Below are 16,386 nucleotides of genomic sequence, written 5' to 3' on the forward strand. Positions count from 1 at the left end.
ACAAGCATCTTCACCTTGGATTGCTGTTGAGTTGTCAGATGAAGCCTCGATGGAGCCAAGGCTGCCAACTCAGAAGCTTCTAGTGAGTCTTCTCAGCTTCTCATTGGTCTGAGTTCCACAGAGGAGTCTTGGCCATGTGATCCCTTGGATATAAAAGGGTCAAACTGTGTTTGAGGTTTAATGATGTGACTGCCTTTGAAATGACTTCTAATCAGTTAGCTGTTGACATTCAACAAACATGAAGGACCTACTATGTGCAAAGCTATGCTGATGCTGAAGCTACAGTCCTTACCTTCAAGAAGGAAACGGGGAAGAGGGAGAATGTGTGCAAAGAAAAGTGATGTACAAGACAGTTTGTCAGAGGAATAGCCTGAAAGTGAGAAGAGGAGAGGGAACGGGTAAGGCTTCTTGTAGGAGATGATATTTGAGCCAACCTACAAAGGAAATCAAGATCTGGGAGAAAATCTGGAGGCAGAAGCTGTGAGTGAGCAAAGCATGGACACTTCTACTTGTTTCCTCACCAAAATCCATTCCTTTCTCAGAAGTCATAAAGACCAGCACATGATGGAGCCACTTCTGGACCATCAGCAACCATCCAGGGGTTTAATTGCAAGTGGAATTAGACATGATTCCATTTGATTAGGGAATCCAGGAATAATATTGTCTGTTGCTCTCCCTCTTAAAGTTTTTTTCAGTGAATTGAAATAGTAACTTCTAAGCAGTAAAATATAAAATAAAACTAGACAAAGCATCTGCCTTTCTATCGTCACAAAACTCAAGAGGAATAGATGAAGAAACCATTCAAAATAACTTCAGAAATGTATATTCTACTTTAGAGTCCACCTTAACCAAAACACACAGGAAATATTTATTTCTAGGAAATATATAAATACAGCTATAAAACTTTTTAGATGAAGAAATCACCTTTAGCTAGACCACATCAATATAATACAAATGGCACTGCTAACTACGCTAATTTATTTATTCAGTGCTGCACCGACCAAAGGGTTATTTTTGAGAACTAGAATCAAAAAAAGTTATCATGTTAATCCACAAGAACAAGAGATCAAGATTCTCAAGAGAAAAAATGAAAAAAACGTGGAAAGGAAGGAGGTCTGGCAGGAACAGACCTCAAACACATTACAAAGGAGTAATAAAATAATTTGATATTGGTTAAAAAATACAGAAGTTATCAGCAAAACCACACATGCTGAAAAAAGTCAATATTAGAGCATAGTGTTCAATGATCCCCACAAGAGGGATACAGATTTATGATTCAGCAGAAAATACTGTGAACACTGGAAAGCTGTCATTGGGTGAAGGCAAACATCTCACCCCATATAAAATAAGCTCCAAATGAATACATAATTCAGGTTTTTTTAAAAAAATCATTTCCTGGGGCGGCTAGGTGGTGCAGTGGATAAGTACCAGCCCTGGAGTCAGGAGGACCTGGGTTCAAATCCGGTCTCAGACACTTAATAATTACCTAGCTGTGTGGCCTTGAGCAAGCCACTTAACCCCAATGCCTTGCAAAAACCTAAAAAAAACATCATTTCCTAAGGAGAGGAGCAACGAATAAAGAGCATCTATCAATGAATGTGGGAAGAGTTCATGACCAAATAAGGGAGAGGATTATGGAAGATAAAATGAACCATATGGTCATATAAAATAGACACGTTTTTGCACATGCAAAATGCTGTTAAAATTAGAAGAGAAATAGTGCAATTTCTACAGTAACCACAGCATTACAAAGAAAAAGAACTTTGAAAGATCTAAGAACTCTGATCAGTATGAGGACTGACAGGAGGGAGCATGAGGGAGCATGATATTTTGCTATTTAATCATTTAGTCGTTTTAGCCAGTGTCCAACTCTTCCTGACACTTTTGGGGGTTTTCTTGCAAAGATCCTGACATAATTTTCCACTTCCTTCTCCAGTTCATTTTATGGATGAGGAAATTGAGGCAAACAGAGTGAAATGATTGGCGTAGGGTCATGCAGGTAGCAAGATGTCTGAGGTCACATTTGAATTCAGGTCTTCCTGACTCCAGGTCTGTGCTCTATGCACTATGGCACCAGGTAGGAGACCATGATTCTATCCCCTAACCAAAAGATGATGGACTTAGTGTACAACTTGAGGTTCACACTTTCAAATATGGCCAGTATATAGATTTTTCTTGGCTATGCTCATTGGCTTTTTTAAGGGTTTTGTTTTTTCTTTTTTTCACAGCTTAGGGGACGTGTTGCAAGAAAGAAAAAAGAAGAAAGGAAGGGGGGAGGAGGGAGGAGGAGAGAGGAAGGAAAAATGGAGAAAAGGAAGGAAGGAGGAATAAAGGGAAAAGGGAGGGAGGAAAAAAGAGGGAATGAGTGAGGAAGACAAGACGAAAGGAGGAAGGGAGGAAGAAACAGGGAGGAAGAAGGAAACATTGCATTTTTTAAATGCATTGAAGAGAACAGAAGGAAATGGATGCCACAGATGGATAACTTTGCAAATACTGAATCCTATACTTTGTAAAAAAAAAAAAAAAGTAAGTTCTACTTAAGGATTTCTGGTTTATTCTACTCTCGCTATGGAATTTTTAAAAAAGATTTTAAGACAAATGAGAACCAGGGCAGCTATGGGGCACAGTGGATAGAGCACTGGCCCTGGAGTCAGGAGGGCCTGAGTTCTAATCCGGCCTCAGACACTTAATCATGACCTAGCTGTGTGGCCTTGGGCAAGCCACTTAACCCCATTGCCTTGCAAAAAACAAACAAAAAAAAAACTATAAATGAGAAAGCTTGCCTCTTCTAAAATTTAAGATAAATCATGAAAGAACCACCCCTTTTGCAGCTGCGCCCCGTGGTAATGACCACTACCTACTCAGACCACAGGAATCCTAGAGAGTGGAGAAGGCCCCTGGAGACAGGCCTCATTGCCTGAGATCATCCACCTGTGACTGATAAGGCTCTTAAATGAAGTTAGCAATGACTAGTGAGAGAAACAAGCTAATTATGACTGCTAAGACACCCATGGGCCAGCAGGCCTCTTGACCTTTTCATTAAAATGTGTGACCTTAAATGGCATTCAATATTAATTCAGTTTAATTAAGCCAAAGATGTTCAAGCCTTTTGTCTTCCAGGAGCTTCTTAAGGAAAGCAAATTCAATCTATTTCTAGAAACCAAAGAGGTTTAGCTTTCATTTATCCACCTCACCTGCCAGCCTCTCCCAGGGGGCCTGCTCACCCCACCCCCGCTGACCTTAGAACTGAGTGTGTGAAGATGGATGTGGGGAAGAATAGCAGGTTCCTTGGTTAATGCCCAGAACTGCTGAGGCAACCCAGTTCGCCAATCCAGGGGCTCATCCAGGTCCTGTGTTCTGTTCTGTGTGGGGGATTATCTCCAAAAGGATAGCCTAGCTCATTAGACAGCTCATCCAAGTCCGCTACAAATTCCCCTCTTCATCTTGGGGGGGGGGGGGGGGGCTGTACTTCACTCTCATCCTCATCCATTGTCCAAGCTGCTCAGCAATAGCTTCTTGGGAAGAGACGCAAGCAGCATCCTCGCACCTGCATCCTGACATTACTGCCCCAGCAGAACTCCAGGTAACACCCAAGATCCTATAAATCACTCTTGAAATGATGTTACTGGTCTGGCATTATGGGGCCAAGGGAATGGGGCTAAGGGAAGTCAAAGTCGTTGAATACATTCCCCCCCCCCCCTTGGTTTTATTTCCTTTTGATTGACTTTTCTGAGGGAATTTCTTGTGTTCCCTTTTGTGGGCTAATGTAGAAGTCTCTGGAGTAGGGGCTGTGGCCACCCAGGAGACTGCAGCCTAACCCAAGGGGAATGTGACCCACCATGGCCAGGAAGACCGGATAAACCTCCTTATTGTCTCTAGATTCAACTATGATATCATCTCTTTTCAATTTTGGTTTTGCATGGAGTTTTATAATATGCAGTAATTATTAGTGCAATAGCCCTTGTATATGGTCTAATCATTTAACTTAATTTCAATAAGTCAGTAGTCATTAAAACAATAATTCAGAGGTATTTTACCCATTGGTATACCAATGAATCTGACAATCTAGGTGAAATGAATATTTACAAAAATATAAATTGCTCAGATTAAAAGAGGAAATGAATCAGTTTTCACATCTTGGTGGTACCTGCTCCAAAATGGTTTACTAATGATCAAAAAAGTTTAGGGGACAACTCACTGCTCTAATGGATTGGGAACAGTAGGAGTTGAAGGTGGGAAGGAAAAGAGGGCATGTGAGTTGCTCTGGATGAAATACTTTTATTTGTGAGGGAAACAGGTTCTGGTTCTCTGGAAGATCCTGATTATCCACAAGAATCCTGAGTGTGACATGATTTAAAATTTTAAATTCCTACTGAATTTTAGCACCGGATTGGTAACTTCTTCCAACACTACTCTGGGTAAATACAAATGTGCCATAGCACTGGGTCATTATGAAAGGAAGCCTTTCTCATTGAAATCTACTTCTTCTTAGAATCACCATTGGGCCCATTTCATTGAGGTTTACTAGAAAAGACAATATATTGGTACAGACTTGTGATGTCATGGCCTACCAGCCCAGATCCCAAGAGTCTCCACAGGCCAGTGTCAGAATGGGTACTTGAACCCAGGTCTTCCTGATACCCATTTAGAAGGTCAGCCACTATGCCACTAGGAAAGAAGGGATTTTTTTTTCCCTTTTAAGGAGATTCTGCCTAAATATTAAAAAATACAAGACCTTATTATCTGACTAATATTGGAAGCTAAGGACAAATGTGGAATGTTTTTTGCTTTACTGCTCTCTGTGTATTTGTTCTAAGTTTTCTTTTGTTGTTGTTTTTAAGTTGTGGAGAGGTTTTTTTTGTTGTTTGATTGTTTTTAAATGTTTTTTAATCCAGATCTAGGATTTCATTAGAGTTAGGAATTCCCAGGGTAGAGATTCCTTCCATCAAGGTGGATGGACCATTTATCTGAATCTTGGCTCTTTGCTATTTCTGTGACCTTGGACAAGTCACTTACTTTGCCTTTCTCTGTGCCTCATTTTCCTCATCTGTAAAGTGAAGTGGATTTGATGACTCTGAGGTCACTCCCAGTTCTAATCCCCTAAGCCTGTGAATCATGTCATAGAGCTAGAACCAATACCAAGTAGAAATAAGATTTGAATCCGGGTCTTCCTGATTCCACCCAGTAATTGTGGCTCTTGGAAACAGGTTCATGAAACTTCTCAGAAGCATGCTTGTTTTGGTTTGCCTTTGGTACCTCAGCTAGTCTCTCTCTGCACCTTTATTTAAGGTCATCTCTCACCCTCCAAGGACTCTGGCACCTGAAGCTCTCCCAGAGGCCCTTCTAAGATGGCGACCGGTGTGAAGAATGCCCCAAACCACGTCATCTTCAAGAAGGTCTCCCGGGACAAGTCAGTAAGTGTCCTGGGGACCAGTACATCCCTGGATTGGGTGGGGAGAAGGCCAAGATGACTAGGAGTTAGTTGTCATGCTCTATGGGAGCTTAAAAAGGAGTAGAGGAAATAAATGAGAGCCCCAAAGATCAGAGGACCCATGGATGCCTGAAGATGGAGCTGAGGCCCTGGGAGAAGAAGGAGGCCTGACCTAGACTCGGGCAGGAAAGGTTGAGCCAAGGTCTCAAGGAATGAAGCCTCTCCACAGGCAGGAAGTCGATGAGCATTCATTAGACACCTCCTATCCCAAGAAGCTTATTAAGCACCTAGTGACTCATGCATTGGGCCAAGGATAGAAACAAAAAAATGAGACATCCCTGAAAAACAAATTGAAATTCTTTTCTCTTCTTTGTTAGGGAGGGATGGTCCAACAGGGAGGGGATGTATTGGGAAAAGAGGTTAAAAACAAAAGGTGACAAGAAAAATGTTAATGAGAGAGACTCTCTGCTACCCCAAAACAGTCACCAGGCTTCTAGATTTGGAGTCAGAAAGACCTGGATTCAAATCCTACCCTGGACAGTTATATCATCCTAAGCAAGTCACTTAATTTCTCTGTAGTTCAGTTTGCTCATCCTGTATGGAGTCAATGAACTCTGAAGTCCCTTCCAGCTCCACATCTGTGGCCCTTGGTCTCCAAGAGTCTCAGCAAGCTTCTAGAGGAGCTGGACTTTCCTTGAGGAGCTGAATGTCTGAGCTGGCAAGGACCTTAGAAGTCATCTGGCCCACTCCTTGGAGACCCAGGCAGGCCACTCCACCAATAGGGCCAGGACTCCACCAATAGGGCCAGGACTCTGTCCACTCCAACAAACTGACTCAACAATTGAGATCCTCTAGCTCAAAAAATCTTTTAGGGGGTAAAAACCTCATTCCTCAGTTAGTAAGAGGAGACTTAAGGGAAGCATACTGAGGATATAGGGGTCTTCTCCATTTTGGAATGGGGAGGTGGGTTTCAGAGAGGAGAAGGAAGAGGGACATGAAACTTTGGGAAGGGAAGTGGGGAGGAGAGGAGGAGAACCTGGTGTGAATCCTGGCCCTGGCACTCTCTGTATGGCCCTTGGATGAGCCCCTTTCTCTCTCCCCATCTTAGATTTTTTTTCCTATTAAAATGCAGCATGAGAATGCAGTGGTCTCAAGGTTCTGGGATCCTGGGATCAGAAAGGAGACTGTGGACAGCCTTAGCCCACAGTCAGCCCTTCTTCCAAGACCCTTCTACTTGGGATCCATGATGGGGCTGTCCTGTCAGGGTCTCGGTGAGGTCAGAGGTCACAGATATAGAGCTAGAATGGACCCTTGAGATCACCCAGGCTGACTCTCTCACATATAAGGAATCAGGTCCAGGATGGTGAAGCATCCTGCCCAAGGCTGTGCAGGTGGAAGAGGCAGAGCTGAGATTTGAACCCAGAGCCTCCAACCCAAGCCCAGGAAGGTGTCTTTTCACTGTTCTACACAGGGAGAAACTTCTTCCTGTTAAGGCATTAATGAATCACTCAGGTCCTTCTGGTTCCTCCGACAGGTGACCATCTACCTGGGGAAGAGGGACTACATTGACCACGTGGATCAGGTGGAACCTGTGGGTAAGTCACAGCATAAGAAGAAAGCTTGAGAGTTTGGTGTCCTCCATCTTCCTCACGTGATTCTCTCCTTTTGATCCAGATGGCGTCGTCTTGGTCGATCCTGAACTCGTGAAAGGGAAGAAAGGTGAGGCAGGTTTTAAATTCTGAACCATTCTTCAAAGTCTACCAAAAGACACTCATTTATGAAGCACTGAAAATGGAAAGACAAAGCAAACCAGTCCTGAAGTCAAGGAGCTTACTTCAATGGGGAAGACAATGAGTACCCAGAAAAGTCAATTCAAAATAAATAGCATGCAGTTGGGGCTGGGCAGGGCAGGAGGAGGGGATCCACCAGCCACCAATCACAAGCATTATTGAGCCCCTGTAGATGCAGGTGCTGAGATACAAAGAAAGAGAACAAAGAGCTTCTGGTCCCTTCCACCAAAGAGTAAATGTAATATATAGAAAAAGTTCATTCAAGGCAATTGGAGGGGGCCAGAAAAGGTCCCATGGAGGAGACCAGAGATTCCCTAAGGGAGAGGTGAGGAGGGAACCCCTTCAAGACTTGGGGTTATAGGGCAGCTAGAGTGACACGATGGATAGAGCACCAGCCCTGGAGTCAGGAGGACCTGAGTTCAAATCTGCCCTCCAACACTTAATAATTACCTAGCTGTGTGGCCTTGGGTAAGCCACTTAGCCCCATTGCCTTAAATAAAATTAAAAAAAAAACTAGGAGGTTAGTCCAAGGAGAGGCACAGTCAGAAATGAAAGGTAGATACTGTGTAGACAAGACAGCTGGTAGGTTGGTGTATCATGAAGAGAGAAATGCTGGAGCCAGTTGAACAGGGGAGTGCTCATTTTAACCAAGAGTGAGGCAGCAGGGAGCTTCCCAATGCTCTGGGGCAGATCAGGGACATGATCAGATCAGGCTTGGGAGCATCTCACGAGATTGGAGATGGATCCCCACTGGCAGGCTGGCAAGATGTTGGCCTTTGTTGAGGACCTTCCTGGGCTTGTGCTGGGTGCTCTCAGGGAGAAAAGGCCTTGTTGACCACTTGCCTTTATCCACATTGGCCAAAGGAAGCCAGGGGAGAGCCCTTCTTTCCAGCATCCCCAGCTCCATCTTAGTAGGATCCCCTCTTCTCAGATGCTCAGGAAGGACTGTGGCAGCCCAGGAGCCTTGGCCAGAAGCTGGAAGGGGGCTCAGGGCCCATCTAGTCCAACCCTGTCCTTGTGGAGATGAGGAAACTGAGCCCCGGAGAGTTAAATATCTTATCTAGGGCCCCTCAGGTAGGAAATTACCGCCACAGTATTAGAACCAAGCATACTTGGAACGCTCCCCCTCCTTATCTCCACCTCTTGCCTTCCCTGGCTTCCTTTAAGCCCCAACCAAATCCCCCAATCTTCAGGAAGCCTTCCCCAGCCCCTCTTCTTTTGAATGCCTCCCTTCCCCTACTGACGCCCTACTGATGGAGTACAGAGTTTGTCTGGACACATTTGTTTGCTTGTGGTCTCACCCATTAGATCGTAAGCTTCTTGAGGGCAGGGACTGTCTTGTGCCTCTCTTGATATTCCTGAGTCGTTCAATCCTATAATTCCAGTTGGGAATGCCAATGACGTCTCTTGTTCCCAAGCACTGACCAGTCTAGAAACCATCATACTGGAAGAATTCATATAGGAATACACCTGAGCTAAAGGTTTGCGGGTTCTAGGAGTCCCTAGAAATGAACTAAATTTATTGACATTTTGCTTTTACGTAAGATCTGTAACCTGTGAAGAATCGGTCTGGGCTGAAGGACACAGGGCAGCTACTGCTTCAATAAATCTAGCTGTCCTCATCCTGGAAGAGGGTCGGGGTCGGGGGGGACCCATTGACTGAAGCCAACAATGCAAGTTCCTTTCCAACTCGGTAGACCCTGGACTTTGGGGAGCAAGTTATCTCCCCCAAGTTCTACCCCACAAGTCACAGAATGGGGCAGAGGACTTCCGAGGTGCTAACCTGTGCCATCTTCTTCTGCCCAGTTTTTGTGTCTCTGACATGTGCATTCCGCTATGGCCAGGAAGACATTGATGTCATTGGCCTGACCTTCCGCAGAGACCTGTACTTCTCCAGGGTACAAGCGTACCCTCCTCCCGATACAGGCAGCACACCAACCAAAATTCAGGAGAGTCTGCTGAAGAAGCTTGGGAACAATGCTTACCCTTTTCTCCTCACGGTGAGTGTGGCCATCCTGCCTCTGGCCTGCTCCTCCCTGTCCGACCCATTCCCAGTTCCCCAAAGCCACCTGGCCATGTGGAAGGAGCAGGAACAAGACATATCATTTTGGGGAGGGAGGGGAGCTTCCAGTGAGGAAGCACCCTGTGCCACCCATGCAGGTGGGCCCCTGCTCTGAAGCTCCATCCATTACCAAGTGGCTCATCCTAAACTTGTCTTGACAAAGACTTGCACAGCCAACCAGTCCGTATCAAAGGCAGGACTCAAACTCACCACTCCAGAGTAATCCTCCCCACTCTCAAGCCGGCTGTCAGACCATTGCATCATGTTGTTCAGTCATATCAGTCATGTCCAACTCTCCATGAGCCTTTTTGGGGTTTTCTTGGCAAAGATACTGGAGTGGTTTGCCATTTTCTTCTCCAGTTTGATTGACAGTTGAGGAAATCGTGGCAAACAGGATAAAATGACTTACCCAGGATCACAGTAATAAGTGTCTGAGGTTGGATTTGAACTCAGGAAGATGAGTCTTCCTGACTCCAGACATGATGTCTATCCACTGCACCACCTTTTACATCATGCCATCTCTCAAAGTAAAATTATCTTTATAATCTTTTAAATCCAATCCTTTCTGATGGAAATATATATATAATAATTATAACATGTAAAATGAACAGTTTTGAAAATTATAAGAATTCTGATTAATTTCCAGCTGCCCCAGATTTGGGAGGCCTGAGGGTGAAGCAGGCAGCCCCCACCCATCATCCCAAAGAGAGGGATGGGGTCAGGGGTCAGGCTGAGATGGACACTTTTTAGCATACCCAAATACAAGAACTATAGTTGGCTCAACTGTTCATATTTATTACAAGTTTTATTTTTCATGTTTCTTCCAGCAAGGGAGGGGAAGGAATAAGGAGAGGGGAAAAATCAATTTTTGTTCAGCGAAAAAAGTTGTTAAAATAAATTGAACCTTTGTGGGCAGCTGTTGTACCTAGAGCACCTGTAAACAGTCAACACTTAATGCTTGCTTTTGGATTGATTGATTGATTGATTGATCAACTCATCACCTCCCAAGCATCCCACCCTTAGGAGTCTCTCTCTTCTCCCCCAGTTTCCTGACTACTTGCCCTGCTCAGTTGCTCTTCAACCAGCTCCTCAAGATGTGGGTAAGGTGAGTGGGGCAGGGACACCTGGGAGGAGTGGCATGAGGTCATCCTTGAGCCATGGAGCCCCCCAAATTCTTCCAACCAGTACGTGGGCACTCCCAGCCCGGGAGCGGAACTGACATTGATATAGTGGCTTTAATTCCATTCTCCTCCTACTCCTCTTATAAACTCCATAATAAAAATGTTAGCTAACATTTGTAAGAGCACCCCAAAAATCTGAGTGGAGTTTTTAAGTTATTAAAGCTTATAACACTTTTGCCTCTTTCGGTCCTCTCAGAAACCCTGAGAGATGGGCATTATTATTATTCCATTTTACAGATGGGGGAAATTGAGGCTGAGAGCACTTCGATGACTAGAAGTGTTTGAAGCAGGAGCTGCACCCTGGTCTTAACTGAATCCAAGTCTAGTTCAACCACATAATTGAATTTGATTATAGGGCTGAATTCATTGATAATAAACCCAGTGCTGTGGCTCTGAGATTGTGGGTTGGCACAAAATGACAGATATACATTGGGAAGACTTGGGCTCACAGCCTGGAGCTGGCGGGGACCCTAGAAGCTGGTCAGGCCCAGCCCCTCATTTTTCCAGTGAGGATACAGAGACCATCCTCCTTTAGTGACTTATCCAAGGTCATACAGGTAGTCTCGATGTACAGAGCATGGATCTCAGCTTTTATCATTTATTATTTATTGGATCATTGTTTAAATGTGAGCCACCCATGGAAAATCCTAGTGTGATATGTCATAACTGGCACATGGCACCTCTCTAAGATGAGCTTCCTGGTTTTCTGAACCTCAAATGCCAGAAACTGAGGCCCTCTTCTCTTTCTCTATTGATCCTTCTCAGTGCTGTGGAGTCGACTTTGAGGTGAAAGCATATTCCACAGAAAGTGCCGAAGTGGAAGAGGAAAAAATATCCAAAAAGTAAGATGGGCGGGGTCCCTAACCCTTCCCTCCAAGATCCCTTCACTCCTCTTCCTTCCACATACAGCTTTCTTGAGTGTCCTAAACCCAGAGCTAAAAGGGACTTTGGAACCCAGCCAATCTAAAAAAGAGAACATTTTACAGATAAGGAAACTGAGGCAGGAAAGGTGAATTGCCCCCAACAAAGATAAAGGGTCAATAAAGGTCCAAGAGGGAGCTCTGAGTTAGCAGGAAAGGTCATTCCAGAAAACTGAGTTTTTCTGCTTCCTTAGGAGCTCTGTCCGCCTGCTGATCCGCAAGGTCCAGCATGCCCCTCTGGAAATGGGACCCCAGCCCCAAGTGGAGACAGCCTGGCAGTTCTTCATGTCCGACAAGCCTCTGCACCTGGCCATCTCCCTCAGCAAAGAGGTAAAGGATGCGCAGAGACTCGGGGAGGGGGTTGTTTGTCTACAAACACACACCCTTCCAGGGAGTATGCATCTGTGATTCTCTTGGGAACCATTCCCAAAGTCTAGGAGAATTGGGATCTCCTCTGTGGGCACACTCCCTCCAACCATGCAGATCGCTGCCTGCCCATCTTGTGCCACCCAATCTGCTGTGTCTTGTCCTCATCTTCTCTTGATGTCGTAAGGATGGCCATGGAGCAAAAAGAAGTTGTGACCTCAGAAAGGCAATGTGCTCAGGGAACAGACCATCCCAGAGACCAGGGTGGACTCACCCAGAAAAGACACCTAAAAAAGCTAGAGAACTTGGCAACTTCACCAGTAGAAAACTGAAAATGCAGCAGCGAGCGCCTGACTTCTTGCTCAGCTCCATTCATTAAAAGGAGACCTTTCTCCAAAGGGATCCCAGCTAGGATTGCACCTCCGGCTCTCTGGGAGGAATCAGAGAACCCTAATCTTTTAGACTTGGAAGGGACCTTGGCTGTCATTTAGTCCTGTTCAACATACCCCATGAGGATTGCCTGGACTCTGAAGACCTCAGTGAAGGGTGGGCAGTCCTGCCCATTTGAGTCCCAGAGGTTGCTAATTCTGTTTTCCTACTGGGTTGGGATGCTGTCGTCCTAGCTCCTCTAAGCCTGGAGGTAGACCCTCACCCACCTCGACAGCCCATCCCAATTGAAACCATTCTTGTTGTTAGCACACTCCCCACCCCCCACCCCCGCCCCATCCAGACCAAATCTACTTCTCCCAGGGTCCACCCATCAGCCCTAGAGCCAAGTGGGACACATCTTAACTCTGTTTCCAGAACGGCCCTTCATTCAGAAGCTTCTCCCTCCACCCTCCAACAACGTACAAGTCTTTTCTTCTCCAGATTTCCTTCAGCCTATTCTTGTGTGTTATGGACTTCAGTCCCTTCCCTATACTGGTTGGCCCCCAATTCTTAGTGTTCTTAACTGTGAGGCTTCACACTGGACTCCAGAACAGGGAACAGCAAGGCCATGACCTCCCTGGGCCTGGACACTATGGTTCTCTTAATCAGCCCAAGTTCACAGTAGGTCTTTGGAGTCACAGGGCTATTGTTAGGGAGCTTGTCAATCACAAGGAGCCCCCCAGATCTTGTCATATTGCTTTCTAACCAGAGCTCCCCCATCATCTACATGGAAAGATTTAGTAGGGTTCAAGGTCAATTATACTTGAATTCAAAAAATAAATTGATAGGGCTTTTGGACCCAAATATAAGATTTTACATTAGGTCTATTGAATTTCATCCTAACAGATTCAGTCCAATGCTCTGGTCCATCGAGACAGATCCTGACTCTGTCGACTGGATACTCACTCTCCAATCCAACATGGACTTTCCATTTCAGCCTTTATCCAAATCATTGATAAAAGGCAGAGTCGTGTTTTTCAGAGAGGGAATCCTGGGAAGATTCTTGGGAAGAGGGATGTACTTACTGTGGCCAAGCCTCATTGCCTCAGCTTGACTTGTCAAAGGATGAGGAGGAGGAGGCAGCTTCTCACAGGTCATCAGATCCAACCTCTTCATTAACAAGGGAAGAAATGAGGCCCAGGGCACTGCAACAGTGACCAGCAGCTCTTGTGACAATGACCCAAGCCGCCCATCTGTTCAATGATAGATCATCTTGTATATTATATTTTTAGCCGCCCTCTCAGTGAGATCCTAAAAGAAAAGTTACCCCCGTTCTCTCTTCTCCACAACTCAGGGGTCCAGCCCCACTGACTCTCCCCAGAGGAGCTGGCCCCACCATGTTGGAAGGCCATCGGCTAAGGAGGCGGGTGAATCATTGTGTGCTCACTTTTTCAGATCTATTACCATGGCGAGCCAATTCCCGTGACCGTGACTGTGACCAATAATACAGAAAAGACTGTGAAGAAGATTAAAGCCTCAGGTAGGTAGAAACTGCCCTCATGGCATGCTTGACTGGCATTGGCTCCCTTGTACCTCTCTTTCCCTGACTGGTCTTGGGGTGGGCCATGCTAGATGGGACCCCTGGGGTAAAGCAAGGCTGAATCTACTGTCACTGGGACACACAAATCTAATGGTCAACATCAGCATCTCAAAGTGAGACCATGAACTTCCAAAGAGATGAGCTGGTGACCAGAATTAGGCACCAAAATCTCAGTCTCTTTCAAAAACAGGTGGGGGTGGCTAGATGCCACAGTGGCTAGAGCACTGGCCCTGGAGTCAGGAGAACCTGAGTTCAAAGCTGGCCTCAGACACTCTTAACCCATGGACTCAAATAAATAAAAAAAAATTGTTTTTAAACTGTCAGGTGACAAATCTCCATTTTACAAATATTACAAATTGAGAATTCAACTAATCTACTCATGAATTCAAACCAAACTTTTATTCCATAAAAATTTAGAATAAAGCTTTAATGGATGTTGGCACACCAAATACAACTATTAATTAATAGTAAAAATAGCAAACATTTTATAGCACACCCCTGAGAAGTGGGTGATATTATGAGCCCCAATTTCCTCATGAGGAAACTGAGGCTCCTCTGAAGTGATATACCAAGTATCTGAGGTGGGATTTGAACATAGGTCTTCTTGGCTTCAAGTCCAACACTCTACCCCCTCTCCCACCTAGCTGCCTTAGAACCTAAAGGCTGTGGGGAATGAAGAGCTTTCAAAAGCTAGAGAACTAACAAATATCGTGTGAATATAAGGTAGCCTATCTCCTCTCCCCACCCTCACCCTCCTGTCTGTTCTGGGGTTTCCCCGAGAATGCTTCCAGGAACTTCTATTCCCATATTACAAGTCAACCACCAAAGCACCTGAACAAGAAGAGACAGAAAATGAGAGAGGGAAGAATGGAAGCAGGAGAAGGGCCCAGCCCAGGCGCCATCCAAGAGATGAGAAGATGCCTCCAAGGAGCAATGTAACAGGGCATCTCCATGGCTCTGGGACAAGCCTGGCTCAGTGACCTGGGCAGGGCCCCGGCCTCTCTGATGGTGCTCTAAGATGACCCTTTGAGACTGAGTCACAGAATGGCTGTCAATCTTTATTGGTAGAGAGCCCCTCCCTCAAATTCCATATCAGGAATTTGTCCAAAGCCAGTAGCATCATAGGTCCAGCCCTTCAAAAATAAAATAACCATCATCATTGCTAACTGACTTTTATGTAGCATTTTAAGTTTGTAAAACACTTTTCATCCAGAGCCTTTTAAAAGTCCTTAAAGGGAATAATTTAGACACTGATGTCCCCATGTATGGATGAGAAAATCAAGGCCTAGGGAAGCACAGCTACTGGCCCAGGGTCACACAATCAGGAGGAATAATTAATAATTATCTATACTTATATCATAGGCTTGCCAAGTGCTTTACGAGTTTCAGTTTATTCAACTCTCACAGGAACCCTGTGAAGGTGCTGTTAGTATGCTCACTTTACAGATAAGGAAACTGAGGCAGGCCAAGGAAAAGGGACTTGCCCAGAGCCATACAGCTGGTCAAATGTCTGAGGTTGGAATGGAAATCAGGTCTTCCTGATTCCAGGTCCAGGACTCTCCCCACTGTACCAACTAGTAACAATCAGGGATGGGATTTGAACCCCAGTCTTTCTAACTCCAAGTCTCTCCATCCATGAGGACCCACTGGGGAAGAGGAAGGGAATAAATATTTTATTATCATATATAAAACATTATCTAATCTGCAGCAGACTCTAAACTAAGCCCTTTTTATGCAATTATAATCTCATCAGATGTTTTCAGCAACCCTGGGAGTGAAGTGCTCATCTGTAAAAGGAAACTGAGGCAGGAAGAGGTGAAGGGACTTGCCCAGGGTCCCTCAGCTTAGAAATGTTTGAGATTGGATTTGTACTCAGGTCTTCCTGACTCTAAACCCAATGCCCTGCAAGCCTGTGACATTACCCTCCCCTAGCTGCCCATTTACCCAGTGTCTATGACGCCCAGGTGGAGGCCCCCTGGCAGAGCTCAGGTGCCTGTACAAATCAGCTCCCCATCACTCCCATCAGAATCCTGTCTTTCTCTCTCTTTGCAGTGGAACAAGTTGCCAACGTGGTCCTGTATTCAAGTGACTACTATGTCAAACCTGTAGCCACAGAGGAGACCCAGTAAGTAGTCCCCCTCCCCCATTTCTCTTCTTTCTGGTCTCCCTGAGAATGGTTCTTCTAGAGATTCAGATGGGTTTTGGTTTGATTATCTGCCTCCAAGGCAGACAAGGTGAGGAAGAAGAAACAGGGAGAATGTTCTGTCTGCTATGGCCACCCTGAGGCCACATAGACCCTCGTCAGTGGCCAGTCCACTTAGCACTGGTCTGTCCAAGGGTCTTCAAGTTTATTCTGGTAGTGGCTGGTGCTGTGCAGCCCCTCCCTCAAAGATGACTTGGAACAGATCTCGCCTCCCCTTGTGTGTCCACATCATATGCCCCAACAGAGGGGAAGCTTCTCAAGAGCAGGCCTCATTTCATTTTCTCTCTGTAATCCCAGTGACCAGCACAGTTCTTTTAAAGGTCAATGTTTAATTAAACCCTCCCTCCCACCCACCCAAAAAAAATAGAACTTCCTGGAGAGCAGAGATTGCTTCATTTTTGCTTTGGTCTCTCTGGAGTAGTATCTCCATAGTAGAACCTCAATAAATGGCTATCAATTGATTG

The 16,386-nt window shown here is 45.3% G+C and overlaps 1 protein-coding gene and 1 long non-coding RNA gene across 3 annotated transcripts in view; one reads left to right on the forward strand and one right to left on the reverse strand.

The window, feature by feature from the left end:
• On the reverse strand, positions 1-13,886 carry LOC141489075 (uncharacterized). The gene is made up of 3 exons (XR_012468890.1): positions 13,205-13,886; positions 6,978-7,126; positions 1-143 (listed from the first exon to the last, which is right to left on the reverse strand). It is a non-coding gene; the product is annotated as an uncharacterized LOC141489075 (long non-coding RNA).
• The window catches only part of SAG (S-antigen visual arrestin), a 27,461-nt gene continuing 16,336 nt past the window's right edge, over positions 5,262-16,386 (forward strand). For both annotated transcript variants that reach the window (XM_074189710.1, XM_074189711.1), the window contains exons 1-9: positions 5,262-5,414; positions 6,966-7,026; positions 7,106-7,150; positions 9,028-9,221; positions 10,329-10,388; positions 11,230-11,306; positions 11,579-11,714; positions 13,575-13,659; positions 15,772-15,844. In XM_074189710.1, the coding sequence (XP_074045811.1) occupies positions 5,349-5,414; positions 6,966-7,026; positions 7,106-7,150; positions 9,028-9,221; positions 10,329-10,388; positions 11,230-11,306; positions 11,579-11,714; positions 13,575-13,659; positions 15,772-15,844 (797 nt within the window). In that variant the 5' untranslated portion in view covers positions 5,262-5,348. The remainder of the gene's footprint in view (positions 5,415-6,965; positions 7,027-7,105; positions 7,151-9,027; positions 9,222-10,328; positions 10,389-11,229; positions 11,307-11,578; positions 11,715-13,574; positions 13,660-15,771; positions 15,845-16,386) is intronic.

The sequence above is a fragment of the Macrotis lagotis genome, chromosome 5 (genome assembly GCF_037893015.1).
Source record: "Macrotis lagotis isolate mMagLag1 chromosome 5, bilby.v1.9.chrom.fasta, whole genome shotgun sequence".
NCBI lineage: Eukaryota > Metazoa > Chordata > Mammalia > Peramelemorphia > Peramelidae > Macrotis > Macrotis lagotis.